The sequence below is a fragment of the Vespa mandarinia genome, chromosome 2 (assembly GCF_050613455.1).
Source record: "Vespa mandarinia isolate Hongniang chromosome 2, ASM5061345v1, whole genome shotgun sequence".
Taxonomy (NCBI): Eukaryota; Metazoa; Arthropoda; class Insecta; order Hymenoptera; family Vespidae; genus Vespa; species Vespa mandarinia.
Genome location: NC_140811.1, coordinates 17,572,501 through 17,588,955, shown reverse-complemented (window position 1 = coordinate 17,588,955; position 16,455 = coordinate 17,572,501). Strand labels below are relative to the sequence as shown.

Below are 16,455 nucleotides of genomic sequence, written 5' to 3'. Positions count from 1 at the left end.
CAAAATCATAAGAAGATACGATGACACATATAGCTACTGAAAATCTTTCTATAGTTACACACAGGCGCGCGTGCCCACACACACACACACACATTCCATGCGTACCGAATATAAGTATGGCGACCGAAGAACACAAACGATTAGCTAATGTTGTTAAACAAATTCATGCTTTATTACGAAAAGAATGCGAAGAATATGGTGCAGAAATAGCATGGCAAAAACATGTAAGCCGTAACGACGTTTTACAGGTCTGCTTATCTTTTTTTCTTCTTTATTAATTTTATTTTAATGTACATATGTATATTTATGATGACACGTGATACTTTTATATTAATTATTATTATTTGTTAAGACAGATTATAATAAAATATATGTATTTTATTATATAGATTTTATTATATGCTTGATTTATATTTAATTCAATTATTTTTTTAGAAATATGTTATGTCGATGAAGGATCTTGCAACTACGCATTGGAAAGGCAATAATACAGATTCTTTAAGTGGAACTTATTGTAGAATAGAATGGATCAAAACTCAATGTAAAGAATATTTTTTCAATGGTGGCAAAAAAAAATATTCTAATAGGGAATTTAGTATAAAAGGAAAAATGGGTGAATTGTTGATATTAAATGGTAATAATATAGAGGAACAAAATATGTTGGTCTCCAAACATAATTATTATAACGATAAGGAATTGTTAAATGAAGGAGAACAAACATTTCAAAAGATTTCAGTATTAGACGTAGGAAGTTGTTATAATCCTTTTGAAATGGAAGATATGTTCAAAGTAACGGCAATAGATTTGGTAGCTGTTCAACCTAACGTTTTACAGTGTGATTTTTTAAGCGTCGATATAGGAAGAGAACAAATCCTATCTGCAGATAAAAAACAAATTTTACAATTACGCGAAGAATCATTTGATGTTGTTGTATTTTCTTTATTGTTAGAATATATGCCATGTCCAAAACAAAGATATCTTTGCTGTAGCAAAGCATATAATTTATTGAAGAAAAATGGTATATTATTTATTATTAGTCCTGATTCGAAACATGTCGGTGCAAATGCTAAGTTAATAAAATCATGGAGATATGTTTTATCCAAGTTGGGTTTTATGAGAATTAAATATGAAAAATTGCGACATATACATTGCTTGATATTTAGAAAATGTATTTACAAAGAAGTGGCACTGAGGTGGGCAAACATGCAAACTTTTTCAGAGAGCAACATATTGTGTCAAAGCGAAGATAAGATTTTTATTCCTCAAGATTTTAAAACTGTTGACGATAAACATAATAATGAGAGTAGTAATCATGACATACATGATTTACTTTGTTCCTTCAATGAATTACCTTTTGCTGAATTATAACATTATTTCTACATAAGATTTTTTACTTTAATTATTATTATATTATACATGTAATAAAAAGAAAAAAAAAAGAGAAAAGTAATTAATGAAACAAAGTATTCTTCATATCATAAAAATCTACCTTATTACTGAATTCTTGCGACATATTCAACTTGAAAACTTAATTAAATGTAATTTACGACGTGTGTATTACGAGAATGCATATATATTATTTAATTAATAGATTCGAATCAATATTGATTTTGAAACATAAAAAAAATGATTTAGTGTCGCTATAGTACTTCCGGAATAATCTATCATTCTTAATATCAAATAAATCTATTTCAATGGATTGATAAATTGATATATTAAATATCATGTAATTTCTTTTTTTTTCTATAATATTAAATTTCCAATCGAAACAATAAAAATAAAAAGAAGGCTAAAATGTAAAGTTGATTTTTTGACTAGGGATGTAGCGTCATGCGCCATATTTATTGTCGATCAACAGACACCTGTGAGCATCGTTCTCTCATCGCCCAAAAACACTATTACAATCGATTGCTCTACAATAATTCTTTTTATAAAATATTTTTTACTACGTTAGGGATATAGAAAAAGTTCATTTTTAGTGGAGTAAACGAAGGTGATATTGAAATAGTGAAAAATATTCGACTGCCGTTTAAATATTATTTAGTGCATCATGATGAGAATTATACTAATTCTTACTGTTGCAATAATACAGATAGGTAAATTGCTTAAAAATTTATTTCTCACAATTTTTATATTATTTCATTATATATATATATATATATATATATATATATAAACAATTAAATTTTTGTGACACGTAGAGTACATCAAACTTATCATATATATTGATAATTTCTCTCTTAGAAAATGTAAAGATAATTTAATTAAATAATGTTTTAGCAACATGTCAACGTACACCAACAATTTCTTATATCTCGCAAATACAAATTAAGGATATTGGTGGAACCGTTGAACTACTTTGTTCAGTGCAATATGGCCAGGAGTATCCTGTTTTATGGATAAAAGTGAATAAAGAGAGTGGTTATGATCAGTTACCGCTTTCTACGAATAGTGCCTTAATTGTAAAAGATAGCAGATTTGCTCTTAGATATGATCAAGCATCTTCTACATATACATTGCAGGTAATGAAATGGATGAGATTTATATTATTTCATTGCATTAGTTTTATTACTGATTATATTTATTATTAAGTATCATTGTTACAGATAAAGGATATACAAGAAACAGATGCTGGGTTTTACGTATGTCAAGTATTGATTGCTCTTAATAATCGAATATCTGCAGAAGTAGAATTGCAAGTACGAAGACCACCTATCATCAGCGATAATTCGACTCGATCTCTTGTCGTTAGCGAAGGACAATCTGTACAACTAGAATGTCATGCAGGAGGATTTCCGCAACCAAGAATTTCATGGCGCAGAGAGAACAATGCTATTTTACCAACTGGTGGATCTATTTACCGGTATATATCGATTTTAATATGATATTAATTAATGTGTTATTAAGATGAAGTTAAATAACAAAATATAAATATTCTAGTGGAAATATTCTCAAAATACCTACAATTCGCAAAGAAGATCGTGGAACGTATTATTGCATCGCTGAAAATGGGGTAGGACGTGGCGCAAGACGTAATATTAATGTCGAAGTTGAATTTGCTCCTGTAATAATGGCACCTCGACCACGTTTAGGTCAAGCTTTACAGTATGACATGGATTTAGAATGTCATGTGGAAGCTTATCCTCCACCTGCAATAGTTTGGCTGAAAGATAGCACTGTATTGGTAAATAATCAGCATCACAGTATATCTCATTTTGCAACTGCGGATGAATATAGTGATACGACAATTCGAATAATAACAATAGAAAAGAAACAGTATGGAGAATATATATGTCGTGCTTCTAACAAATTAGGAACTGCAGAAACTAAAGTTGAGCTTTTTGGTAAGTATATATCAATTTCTTAATTTATTATTTGTTATTCTTATTTTTAGTATCTGAGCACAGTGTTAACATATTGTATATATAAAGCATGTGTTAGTAGTAGCAAGTGTTACAATATATCTTTTTGTTTTTCACTTGAATGACCTTGAATGACCTTGAATGGCTTTGAACACTTGTGTTTATTATAATTTACGTAGCAATATTTCCATATAGCTATCATTTATCAATTTATTTCTATTGCGACTGTTCGTTTTGTATAATGCATGTTTTTTATGTTTGCTTATTTTTGCGCAGAAACCTTTACCCCAGTTTGTCCACCAGCTTGTGGTCAAGTTCATTATGGAACTGGTGTGACCTCAGTTTCTTCAGGACCCTTGATAATCCTTATTTTAGTTATTACCATACTGATGAGGTATGTCATTTTGGATTCTTTCTGTTTGATATTTGTAGTAGATTGTGTTTGACTGTTCAACATCATCATCATTATTATTATTATTAATGTTCATTAAATAATTATTATCTATTATAGACATTAATAATATATTAATTTGAAATAATATGTATTTGTAGAAATTTCAATGCCAAATATTAACTACCCAGGACTTCAGTGGGCAACTGCGAATCAGTGTTCATTATCGAAGTGGCTACTTGCAGCAGTTAGTATCACTATTTTTGATAGATTTTAAGAAACGTAGTATAATCCCGGGGGCCTGATATCCGACATTTTTACTTAGATTACATATATCTTTAGATACTTACTATTGAAATATCAAGACGAATTATGACACAAATATGACACACTTAGTTAAAGATGAAGCCTAATACATATATATATATATAGATATGCATGCCCTCTTACTTGTGTATGCACAATATATATACATCAAGTCAAATTGTGTATACACATGCCGAGAGAAGTACAATACGTTGGCAATATGAATGTTGGTAGTACAAATTAACATTCCAGAGCAAAAGTTTATAGTAATGACACAGTAGTGGTACATATAATTAATAAAGTTCTGTAGGTCTTTATATCAGTATAACTGATGAATATAATGAAGTAATATCGTTACGAAGGTAGATGTTATAAAAGATATTTTAGACATTTAACACCAAGGGTGTAACAACAAATTATTAAGAAGATTATTACATAAAAATTTTCAGAATAACAATATTGCGGGAGAGTGAATTTATGAATATCTCGATTGTTGATTATTATCTTTTAGATGTTTTTAAGATGCTGCAGAATATTTTGCAGAATCTAGTATCGTATAAAAGAATCTTTAAACTCCAGTTACCACAATTACTCTATTCTGCTTGCTCATATTAATAAAAGTATGTGATGAGAATATAACACATAAATTATTAATGATCTATAGTTACAAATGCGATGGTAAAATACATATATATTGGGACGCGTCTCAAAGAGTTAATCTCAAAGAGTCTATCTTCCAAATGATTGAATTAACGTGAAACACTTTGGTGATACGAATAAGATAATTAAAATTAAATTTGAAGTGATAACTTTGAATAGTATTTTCTCTAGGCATTATGCCTTGTTAAATAATGTCTTTGGTATGTGCCAAAGTATAAAATTAATATTCATGTTAGTATCTTGTTTGCAAAAAAAAATTTGTTAACAGAGAGTTAATAGAGAGATATTATACATTATAAAAAAAACTGTTTATTCGTGCACATTTAAACATTACAATCAGAAAATAACAATAATTTATCTATTCAATTTTTATCTTAATTGCATAAGTATATATGTGCATGGAAAAACATAGAAACATATTGTGACTTTTACTGATTCTAAAGCGAATAATAATAATAATAATAACAATAACAATAATAATAATAATAATAATAATAATAATAATAATAATAATAATAATAATATAGTAGAGAAGTAGTACATATCCATCACAATACTATATCTCAATTTTTAATACAATCAATTTTGTACATATTTTGTGTAATTCTATGCCCTACGTTCAGTGGCATTCGTAGTGTATGTAATGAAAAGAGTAGTATTTTTTTATTTGTTCATTTTTTATTTTTATTTTTATTTGTATTTTTTTTTTTTTTTTTGTTTTTCTTACAAGTAATCTTAATTATCTTTCTCTATTTCAATTAGCAAAAACCATTTTCTTTTTTTTATGTAGCCTTTTCTTAAAATAATAAAATTTAACAAGGATATTAAATGGTAGCTGATATACAGGGTGTCAGGAAAGTTTAGGTTAGATATAATTGGACATTGTTAAAGCAGTGAAAATTAAGGATTGAACATACACAATTTTTCCATTTTATAATCATTTAGTATAATCATTCTATTTTCTTTAATATATTGTCAACAAAAACGATAATCTTTTTCGTTTGCACTTAATGCAGAATGTACTTAAATTTAATTCTTTAACCGGGACTTAATTTAATCTTTAAAAGTTATCATAGAAGCCAATAAGTAAAAAAAACAACTGCAATTAATTTATTGCAGTTGTTATGCCATATGAATAGCAAAAAAAAGGAATCAGTGTTTAATATTATTCAAGTTTCTTGAACAATATTAAAAAACAAAATTTCTTTATGTGGTAAAATTTCAGCCGTGATAGTTTTTAAAGATTGTATTTTATATGTTTAAGAGGTTTCAAGTTTACTTATTTAAAAATTTAATAATATATTTTCGAATATAATATGAAATAATTATTGATAACAAAATATGATATATCTTATAGGTTGTTTGTTTTCCCTGGGGAGGGAGGGGGGTTTAACGAAGGTTCTTTAAAGATCAAAAAAATGAATGAAAAGAAAATCTTGCGAACAAATGCAGCTTCTTTTTGCCTTATTTTCGGCACTCCCTGTATATAGATGAATAAAATAAAATCACGATGTATATTGTAAGACGCGTATATATCTTACGATATTGCAAATAAGCGAGGATAGAATCTTAATAACACTTTTGTATAATCCTTTTACATATTTCCAACTTTATACTTGCTTTTATAATATTGTGTAGATTTTAATAAATGAATTTTAAATGCTAATATATTTTTTCTTATTTATTTCATATATATATCTATATTTATATAACAAGAAAGACTATATATATTTATGTATATACATATATAATATATATATGTATGTAATATATTTTTTATAAAAAAATATATGTATATATTCTTTCAAATCATATGCAAATGGTTCACTATATATAGTTAACATCGTAATATATTATGTACTTTAGTCACGTATAACTTGAGCATCAAATGATTACGTATGACAAAGAGAATACGCCCCTAATATAAATTACGTCGTGTTACATGAGAATACATTGGATATTCCAAAACATCGTGACTCTTTCCAGACATAAAACGATAGCGTTTCAATTTCAAACGTTCGTCAATAAATATCGATCATTGATATATATATGTATATACATTTATTGTTAATATTGAAACAATATAAATGATATTTATAATTTATTTTAATCAAGTATAATTATACGTATATATATATATATTATTATTATTATTATTATTATTATTATTATTAATAAGATAATTTGATTAAATAAATTTTAGGTTATTCAGATCACGAAACTTAAGTGCTGTTATCGAAAAAAAATAGTTTCATTCCGTATGATTACTATATATATAAAGTTAAAGGCACGCCCCTCTCATAATAATTTGGAGATTGCCACTCCCCAAATTACTGAATCCTAATTGACGAACGTGCCTCATTGATTTTATTTACAGATCGAAATTAACCTCGACCTTACTGATCATCTAAATACATGATTTAATTCAATTTGAATTCTATCGATCTTGAATTTGATTTAACTTTAATCCAATTTATATATATATATATATATATATATATATATATATATATTAAGAATCCCTTTAAATATAATGATATTAATAGTATATACTTATATGTACTGTATTCTACACTATACTATATTGTACACCAATGTATTATATATACTGCCCTAATGCATATATACAATATACTAAACTATACTATATACATGATGTATTAATAATACTATTAATATAATAATAACATGAAAAATGCAAAAGAAATCGAAGGTAGATCCCATAAAAAGGTTGTAACAGTAAATGAGACATTTAAAATTCGCGGGTACGTGATACACCGCTTGAATTTAATTTCAACCAATCAGAAGATGACCGCTACGATGATGCGCACGACTCTCCCGCGAAAGGGAGACGCAGCCAGTCACGACAGTTCAGCGTTAGCTGTCGTCGGGATTGGTTGTCTTGTGTTTTTCCGTTATCACGTTTTCGCCTTAGTTATTTCTTACATGGGACATATGTCGCGTGCGAAATAAAAAGAAAGAGAAGGTGTTGAATAAACGAAAAAAAAAGACGCAAGAAGGGAGAGAGAGAAAGAGAGAAAAGATTATCATAATAAATAAATAATCAATCTTGTTAACATTATACTTATAAAAGCGTACTCGAGTAATGTTGGGGTACGTGTACGCGGGCGCACGCGCGCGCGCGTGTTAAACCGCGCGAGACGAAGAACACGTAAGTGCCAAGAGAAAGAGAGAGAGAGAGAGACAGAAAGAGAGAGAGAGAGAGAAAGAAAAAGAAAGAGAGAAAGAAAGAGAGAGAGAGAGAAAGAAAGAGAGAGAGAGAGGGAGAGAAAGAGAGAAAGAACGCTCCTCGTCGTCGTCATGGGTACCGTGTGTTGTGGTGTATTCTTTTAAGAAAAATCTAATACTAAATTTTGTTTCTCTCCCTCTTTCTCTTTCTTTCTCTCTCTCTCTCTGTCTCTTTCTCTCGAAAATTTTTCTCTTCAAAAAATCTAACGAATTTTTTTTCTCGATTTTTTTTCTTTCCTTTTTTTTTTTCTTTTTTTTCTTTTTTTGGAAAGACGAAACGAAGTGAGAGAGATAGAACTAGTTGAGAGTGTTCTCTGTTTAGTTTCTTAGCCGTAACGTGTTACTTGAGACGTACATATAATAAGAAAGGTACAGAATAGAAACGGTAGAGAGAGGAGCAAGGAAAGACAAGAGAGAGAGAGAGGGAGAGAGTGAGATAGGGAGATAGAGAAAGAAAGAAAGAGAGGAGGACGATAATGCGGACTTGGTGTTTCCGCCTAGTTCGACACGACGTCGACAAAGACGACGACAACAATCCAGACGAATTTCGACGGATTTATTCGTGGTAGGTAAAACCAAAATAATTTATCTTTTCCTTACGATCAGATCTATTTGCGATCCTGTTCAGTGAGAAACGTGTTCTCCTTGATCATAGTCTCTCTTTGTCTCTTCCTTTCTCTCTCTCTCTCTCTCTCTCTCTCTCTCTCTCTCTCTCTCTCTCTCTTTGTCCTTCTCCCTCTTCCTCCCACCCTCTCACCCCCACGATTGATCGATCGGTCGGTCGGTCGATCGATCGATCGATCAATCGGAAAGAAGTGTTACACGTCTATTTTGTTGCTTAAGCGGCAAATGGTATTGTTAACGGTACGATATCGTTACATTTGAACACCACTTATATATATATATACGTGTGCGTGTGTGGTGTGTATATATATATACGTACATACTATGTATATATATATATATACATATATACATATATACATATATACATATATGCATATATATATATTGTTTTTCTTAGCATTTCAAAATGTTTAAGTTTCTATTTCATGTCCGACTTCTTTTTAGAAATTTCGTCAGTACTATATATATATATTATGTGTACAGACACACACACGTACACATACGTATAAAAAGTATACAGTTATGAAATTAATCAAACAATTTGATTTTTGTTTTTATGAAGGCATTTATTCAGGTCAAAATTTGCCAATAATTTTTAATAAATGAATAATCGAATAATTCGATTTTTTTTTCTTTTCTTTTTTTCTTTTTCACTGAAGATATACACACAATATTATTTATTGTATATAATACATGTAATAAGTAATATATAACATTAATATATATATATATATTATAATTATAACATTTTATATATAATATATAATATTTATATATTACGATGGTACGGAACTTACACTATTAGAATATTATTGTAGGATGATATATATATTCGCGCCGTAGCTCGAATCCTTAGAAAGTATTAAGTAAAAAAAAAAAGCCTTAGAATAGTCTTTTGTGTAACATTAAATTCTGAAAGATGCGATCAAAGGAGAAAGAAGTCGAGCGACTTCGTCAGCAAGTTAGCAATAGTTTTTTGTGTTTCAAAGTTACATAGTTCGAGAGAAGATATTTACGATATCTCTAGACTCTCTTTAAAATCATCTTTTTGTAATTTAGGTTAAATTATTCGTTTAGATACGCTAATTCGTGAAGACGTGCAAATCAGTTTGTACGAATAACCTCGATAATTAGTTTTTCGTTCTTATATATATATATATTTTGTTTGTTTGTTTGTTTGTTTGTTTGTTTGTTTTTTTTTTTTTTTTTTTTTTTTTTTCTTGTATTTAATCATCGACAGAAAGGTATGGAATTGTAATTAAAACGATTTTACGTTGCTACTCGCGTTATCTTATCTTTTTACGTGACATATATATATATATGTATTGGTTCTCGGTAGCAATAGTGGTAAGTAGTTCGATACGTTCCATCTTTGTTGTAAAAAAAAAAAAAAGATAAAAAAGTTAAGAAGATAAATAAATAAAAAAAAAAAAAAAAGAGGTCAGGGCTAATGTTGTTAGATGATTTAAAAAATGAGTTAATTCTTTTTGATAATTTGTAGACTCGTACCATTAGATTACGTATAGTTTTACAATTTGAAAAGAAAAAGAAAAGAACATTAACCTAAAAAAGTCATAGAATAAGAGTAATCGATTTTTAAAATCACGTGATAATGACGCTTATGAATCATAACTTGTATTTATAGGACAAATTTCTTGATTTAATTGTTTTATTTCTCTATTATATTTTTGAATAAGTCAGAGAGAGAGAGAGAGAAATAGAGAGAGAGAGAGAGAGAGAGAGAGAGCAACGGATAAATGAGCGTAGGTGTGCCGTGTTATGCTGCATGCAGTTTGAGATGAAGAGAGAGATAAAAAGAAAGAGAGAGAGAGAGGAGAGAGAGAGAGTGGTTGCCTGCTGCGACTATAAAACCGATCAACCAAGCCACTCTCTTGACCTGACATTTAATACCATTACACGAGTCATAGTCGCTTGTTGGTCTTTCAACGAGAAAGAGAACAAAGACTATTTGCAGTCCTTCGTATGAGAAGGATGTGCTTATATTAGATTTTCATTATCTATTCATTGATATTTTATACAAAGTGACATTTTATTTTTCTTTTATTTTCTCTTCATTTCTTTTATTCTTTTTGTTTTTTTTCCTCGATAAAAAAAGAAAACAGTTTCGGTTATGTGATGTATAAAAAAAAAAGAAGAAAAAAAAAGAAATCAAAATATTTTGTGGTATTATTTTACAAATGAAAAGTGAGATGAACGTAAGAACACGTAATCACGAATTTTTATGTCGTTCTACAAAAAAAAAAAAAAAAAGAAAAAAAAACAAAATTAAAAAGGAAAGGAATGAGCGTGGCGAAAGAGAATTACGGTGACAAATATTTTCAGAGGCAAAAAAAAATCTGATGATTTTTCTCTCTCCATTTTTATTTAATCGCACTAATAAAAGGATTGATTTGTTTATCTTATAATTAGAAATAACAATCGCACATATAAACCAGTCATTATCTCTAATGGTTAGAGAGAACAGCTTGTAACACTTTATCTGGTTCACCGTATATGTTACATTCATATATATATATATATGTATATATATATATATACTTATGTATATATAGAGATCCTTTTGATTCTCTCTAGACTAATATTAGTCTTGATTTATACGGTTTAGTTTTACACGCTTGTAATCTAAAGTGTAAATCTAAGGTTGCTGCTCTGTACTTTGTTTCGTACATGTTTATAAATCTCGATCATTCACGAGTATTCACGAGGACAATCGACGACGACGATGATGACGAGGACGACGACGACGACGGCGACGAGGACGATGATGACAACGACGGCGACGATGAGGACGAGGACGCGATGACGAGTGAGTGAAAGCGAGAACGCGTTCAACTATAAACTAGAGCGCACGCGTCTATTACAATCGGAAGAAGGCGTAGCTCGAATTGGTTAGCTTATCCAAAAATTATTATTATTATTATTATTATTATTATTTTTATTATTATTATTATTAGTATTATTATTATTATTATTATTATTATTATTATTATTATTATTATTATTATTATTATTATTATTATTATTATTATTATTATTTACTTTTATTTTTATTCTTATTTACATTTTTTAAAAATTTCTTTTCACTTTTTTAATAGAGAGATTCATTGGAGTGTGAAAAAACGAATCAGGTTGTGTATCTACGAATATGTTATACGTGTGGGGGTGATGATTATTTTTTTTTTCATTTCTCTCTGTCTTTTTCTTTTTCCTTTTTTTCTAATCGAAAGATTTAACGAAGCGTAAAAACTCAGATCAAGTTTTGCATATATGAACGTATATGTGTGTGTGTGTGTGTGTGTGTGTGTGTATTTTTTTTCTCTTTTTCTATTTTTTTAATCGAGAAATTTATCAAAGCGTGGAAATTCGAATTGAATTGTATACGTACGAATGTATGTATAAATGATAGTGTGTATATATATATATATATATATCTTTATTCGTATTTTTTTTTTTTTTTAATTTTTATTTTTTACTTTTTTAATTGACAGACTTATCGAAGCGTGGGAACTCGAACTTCGAGTCCTGTATTATGTATGAACATGTTGTGTGTGTGTGTGTTGACGTTATCGTGAGAATAATTTGCTAAGAAACAGAGGAACTTTCGTTCTCCTCGTGAAAGGCAAAGGTCTCGTAATAACTTCTCGTTTCTTTGTCTACGAACAATTTCGCTTTGTCTTAAGTTATCTTTTAGGTATTCAAAGGAAATAGGAGCTGGTATAGTTGCGTTTAATGAAAAACGAAAGTTTTCAAGAATTTATATATATATATATATATATATATATATATATATATATATAATATAAATTGATATGTCTTTTTCGAGATTTATAGGTTAATTGTTTTTTCATATTGTAAAACTACAAACTTGACAACAAAAATAAAAATATCTTTAAATTTTTTTATTTTATTTACTAATATTTATGATTAAATATAATTGCTATTTGTAATTATAAGCGTGCTGGTCATAATGAAAATGACTTATATCAAAAGTTGAAGGAATATCATTTTTTATTACTTATTCTATTTTATATAAATACAAAAAAAAAAAGGAAAGATTTCTATTTATTTATTTTTTCTTCCTTCATATCTTATGTTCTAATCATATTAATTAATATTATCGAATTAGGTAAATTATCGAAATAATGATATTTTTTTCGATGTATTCGATAATTGATAAATCGTTAGATCGATTTTGAACATTATAAATAAATGTTGTAGTTTGTGTCAAGTGTTGTTCGGAGTGGAAGAAAAAAAAAAAAGAGAAGTAACGTCGAAAAATATTAACATATTTTGTATAAGTTATCATTTCAAAATGATTTCTTGAATGAGCCTCATTATCAGAAGACTTTATCGATTCAAAGCAAGAGAATTAAATTCGATCGATAGAAGGCCGCCCGTATTTGTTACTTGCTTCTCTCGCAATGGAACGTTCTTCATGAAATAATGGCTTGAAATTACGTTGGCTGGTCGGACAACGAGAGAATTATTTCGAGAGAGAGAGAGACAGAGAGAGAGAGAGAGAGAGAGAGAGAGAGAGAGAGAGAGAGAGAGAAAGGAATGAAACAAATCTTTCGATGTTTTCGTTTCTATTGAATCGATACTACCTCAAAAATGCATTATATATAATGTGTGTATATAAATTATCTTAAAAAATATATACAACAATGAACATTATTATGAAAAAATTATTTAGACAGAAATCTTTAACAAAATTTTATTCATTTTGATAAAATAAAAATTTTTTATTCCTTTTATCATATTAATAATAATCGATGTACTCATAATTATATCGATATAAATCGACGCGTTTAATTTTATTACACAAATGCACAATATGCTGAAGGATAGGTTTTACAATATAAAGAATTTTTAGGTTAGATTTTTTTTTTCTGATTCGATAAAATCAAAACCCCAACAAGATATACGAGTTTAAAAAGCTTCGAGAAAAAGTAATTGGTGGTTTATTAAAATTCATTGAGGAACTTTTGGTCTATTCTCTTTAAGAAATGATAAAAGATCGATATATTCGTAATAATAATCAATAATGGTACGATATATCGATAATATTTCAAGATATTGATTTCATGTTTTTTTTTAATTAAAAGGATTTTTTTTTTTTTAAGACAGTATACGTATAGTAAATTATATTTTTCTAAAACTATGCACGTTCACAGTTGTTAGCGTTCTTTCGTTCTTCATACGCTTTCGCAATTATTCATACTGTAGCTTCTTCACGCTTTCACGATAGTAGTTTGCGATTCACGAATCTATCTTTTATCTCTTCCTCGTGTAAATTCTACCTTCTATTATTTCTTTTTTCTCGTTCTTTTTTTTCCTCCTAGATATTTCTTTTCAACAGAATTATATTAATCTTTTACATTTTCAAAATGAGCACAAAAGAAATATTAAATAATAGCTTAGACATTGTATCACTTCAAACAATACTTCCGTTTAATCATTTATATTTTTTAAAAATCAAATCTCTGATTATACATATTATATATGTATATATATATCTTTACTGATTAAACAAGTAAAGTAAACAAAAAAAAATAATAATTTTCATTTTCATATTTGAGAAACAAATCGAATTACGTAGTTTTTCTTTTCTTTTTTTATTTTCCTTTTTTTTTTTCTTTTTCCATTTAAAGTACGAAGAAAAATAAGTAACAACGTTACCGAGAAAGCTCGCTAACTCACTTATTTCTGATTCGATTCGAATTCAAGCTCGGTTATTTTTCGTGAGGGTGCGGGAAGTAATGTGCCGGCAGAGACCTAACTCGTGATAATCCAATTGACGAGCATTGCGATTGACCTCCTTTGCTTGATGTGTGCTCGAAAGATGACGACGTCGTTTTTTCCTCTCTCTCTTTCTCTCTCTCTCTCTCTCTCTCTCTCTCTTTCTCTCTCTCTTTATATATTATGTAGATATGTTATTACGATCGTTTACACATAATATATTTATTATCTTGTTTATATATTTTTCGCATTGTGTACATATATTGAACTAATTAATTGAAAAAGTTACAAAAAAAATGTTTTTTCTTTTTTGTAATAAAGTTTTAATAGATCTTTCAAATCAGTTTTTTTTTTTTTTTATATATTATAAATATATATATATCCAATTTATCTTTTATCATATAAAAATAATTATATAATTGTTGTCATTGGATTTTATTTATTTATCTTAACTAATGTTATCTTGATGATTTAATATATTTAATTCGAAGTTTTTATTTCAGATTCAATAGAAAAAGTGTCGGGTGTAGTTACCGATCAAAAGGAAGATGTACGAAGCAACGTCGTGTTTGTTGCTGAGAGTATGTTTAGGTGAGTTGAATTTATTCTGTATGTACATATGTATGTACGTATGTACGTATGTATGTATGTATATATGTATATATGTATATATGTATGTATGTATGTATGTATGTATGTACTTTTTAATATAATCGTGTTAGTCTCGAGTAATCGTGGGAATTAGGAAACGAAAGGAAGGAGAAAAATAAAAAATAAAAAAGGGAAAAAAATAAAAGATAAATTTATGTTCACGATGATGATGATTATGATGATTATGATGATGATGATGATGATGATGATGATGATACTACGTAAGTACATAGTTCGCGACGACGAAAAGCCGAGCAAGCGATATTCCCGTAAAACCGGTTTTTAGATCCGTTAAACTCTTCTTAGCTTGTCTATATTCTCACGATTCGATAGTTTTATCGTATCACCTTGAAAAAACAAATCTCATGGAAACATTTGTCTCCGATACTTTTTCTTTCATCGTAGCTAATTAACTTGTATTTAGGGAAGAGGTAAAAATCAAAATAAAAATCAAATTTAATAATAATAAGGAGTATCGATAATGGTATAAAAAACAGTGTTGACGATGGTTAAAAAAAATTTGTGCACTTAAAAAAAAATTTACTTACGTTTCTTTTTTCCTTCTTTTTTTTTTTTCTTTTTTATTATTATTATTTTTATTTTATTTATTTATTTTTTTTTTATTTCTTCATTTTAACTAGAAATTACTGAATTCATTTATATTCTGATAAAAAAAAAAGAAAATATATATATATATATATATATATATATATATATATATATATATAAAGAATTATGAATAATATAAACGTAGGGATTAGGAATTGATTAACTTGAAGAGATTAATAAACGTACATATGTAAATAGATTGAGAGTAATTAAATGAATTAATTTGATAATATATTAAATGGAAACCCATTAACGATATACATATGTAGGTGAAATGAATTAAAGAAAATGTTAAAGAAAAATATCTATGTAAATGATTCTCTTCAACGATATCTTAGGAGCTATTTTATTGGTCCTCGCTGGTGGAGTGACGACATCGAGCGTATCAGAAAAGTTTATTGAACTGTCGAATAAAAATGACGATTTGGAATCATCGTCATTGGTTGTAGCCAATCCAGTTAAAGTCAATCAAGAAATAGAAGAAGAAGAAGAAGAAGAGGAAGAAAAAGAAGAAAACGGCGGTGATTTGAAAGCAAAAGGTTTGAAATTACCTGATCTCGAGGATGAAGATCATAAGAAGAAAGTATCGAAAGAAGAGAAAAAAGAAGGAGAAGAAGAAGAAGAAAAAACGCGAACGACGATTTCTACGGTGATCAACGAAACGAATAAAGACGTAGTTGAAGATTCAGATAATATCAGCAGTATCGCAACGACCACGATCGAGTCTACTTCGTCATCTCCATTTTTGGACAATGAATTAGGATCGTTCGATCGAATGGAAAAGCTAAATATAGATAAATATATTGAGGAAATGAAAAATGTAGACAATGTTAAAAATGT

At 28.2% G+C, this 16,455-nt stretch overlaps 3 protein-coding genes across 7 annotated transcripts in view; all 3 read left to right on the top strand.

Annotated features, from left to right (window-relative positions):
• Positions 1-20: 20 nt before the first annotated feature.
• Samtor (S-adenosylmethionine sensor upstream of TORC1) lies at positions 21-1,401 on the top strand. The gene is made up of 2 exons (XM_035868220.2): positions 21-248; positions 436-1,401. Exons 1-2 carry the CDS (start codon positions 21-23, stop codon positions 1,366-1,368), a joined length of 1,161 nt encoding a protein of 386 aa, XP_035724113.1. The 3' UTR covers positions 1,369-1,401.
• Positions 1,402-1,831: 430 nt separating this feature from the next.
• Positions 1,832-6,385, top strand: Lac (septate junction protein lachesin). Its single transcript, XM_035868306.2, has 6 exons — positions 1,832-2,096; positions 2,281-2,522; positions 2,607-2,863; positions 2,941-3,344; positions 3,639-3,756; positions 3,915-6,385. Exons 1-6 carry the CDS (start codon positions 2,051-2,053, stop codon positions 3,934-3,936), a joined length of 1,089 nt encoding a protein of 362 aa, XP_035724199.1. The 5' UTR covers positions 1,832-2,050; the 3' UTR covers positions 3,937-6,385.
• Positions 6,386-7,597: 1,212 nt separating this feature from the next.
• The window catches only part of LOC118442457 (uncharacterized), a 13,986-nt gene continuing 5,128 nt past the window's right edge, over positions 7,598-16,455 (top strand). Inside the window, exons 1-5 of one of the 5 annotated variants that reach the window (XM_085664727.1) lie at positions 7,598-7,891; positions 8,291-8,533; positions 11,312-11,422; positions 14,859-14,946; positions 15,954-16,455. The exon at positions 15,954-16,455 is cut by the window's right edge and continues 1,407 nt beyond it. In XM_085664727.1, the coding sequence (XP_085520853.1) occupies positions 14,904-14,946; positions 15,954-16,455 (545 nt within the window). In that variant the 5' untranslated portion in view covers positions 7,598-7,891; positions 8,291-8,533; positions 11,312-11,422; positions 14,859-14,903. Of the gene's footprint in view, positions 7,892-8,240; positions 8,534-11,311; positions 11,505-14,858; positions 14,947-15,953 lie in introns of all 5 variants that reach the window. The other 4 variants (XM_035868139.2, XM_035868114.2, XM_035868123.2 and 1 more) reach the window with 4 other exon arrangements.

Coding starts and splice junctions, on each gene's coding strand:
- Lac (XM_035868306.2), top strand. CDS start 2,051: ATGATGAGAATTATACTAATTCTTACTGTTGCAATAATACAGATAG. Junction 2,097..2,280: donor TGTTGCAATAATACAGATAG/GTAAATTGCTTA, acceptor ATAATGTTTTAG/CAACATGTCAACGTACACCA. Junction 2,523..2,606: donor CTTCTACATATACATTGCAG/GTAATGAAATGG, acceptor TCATTGTTACAG/ATAAAGGATATACAAGAAAC.
- Samtor (XM_035868220.2), top strand. CDS start 21: ATGACACATATAGCTACTGAAAATCTTTCTATAGTTACACACAGGCGC. Junction 249..435: donor GCCGTAACGACGTTTTACAG/GTCTGCTTATCT, acceptor TTATTTTTTTAG/AAATATGTTATGTCGATGAA.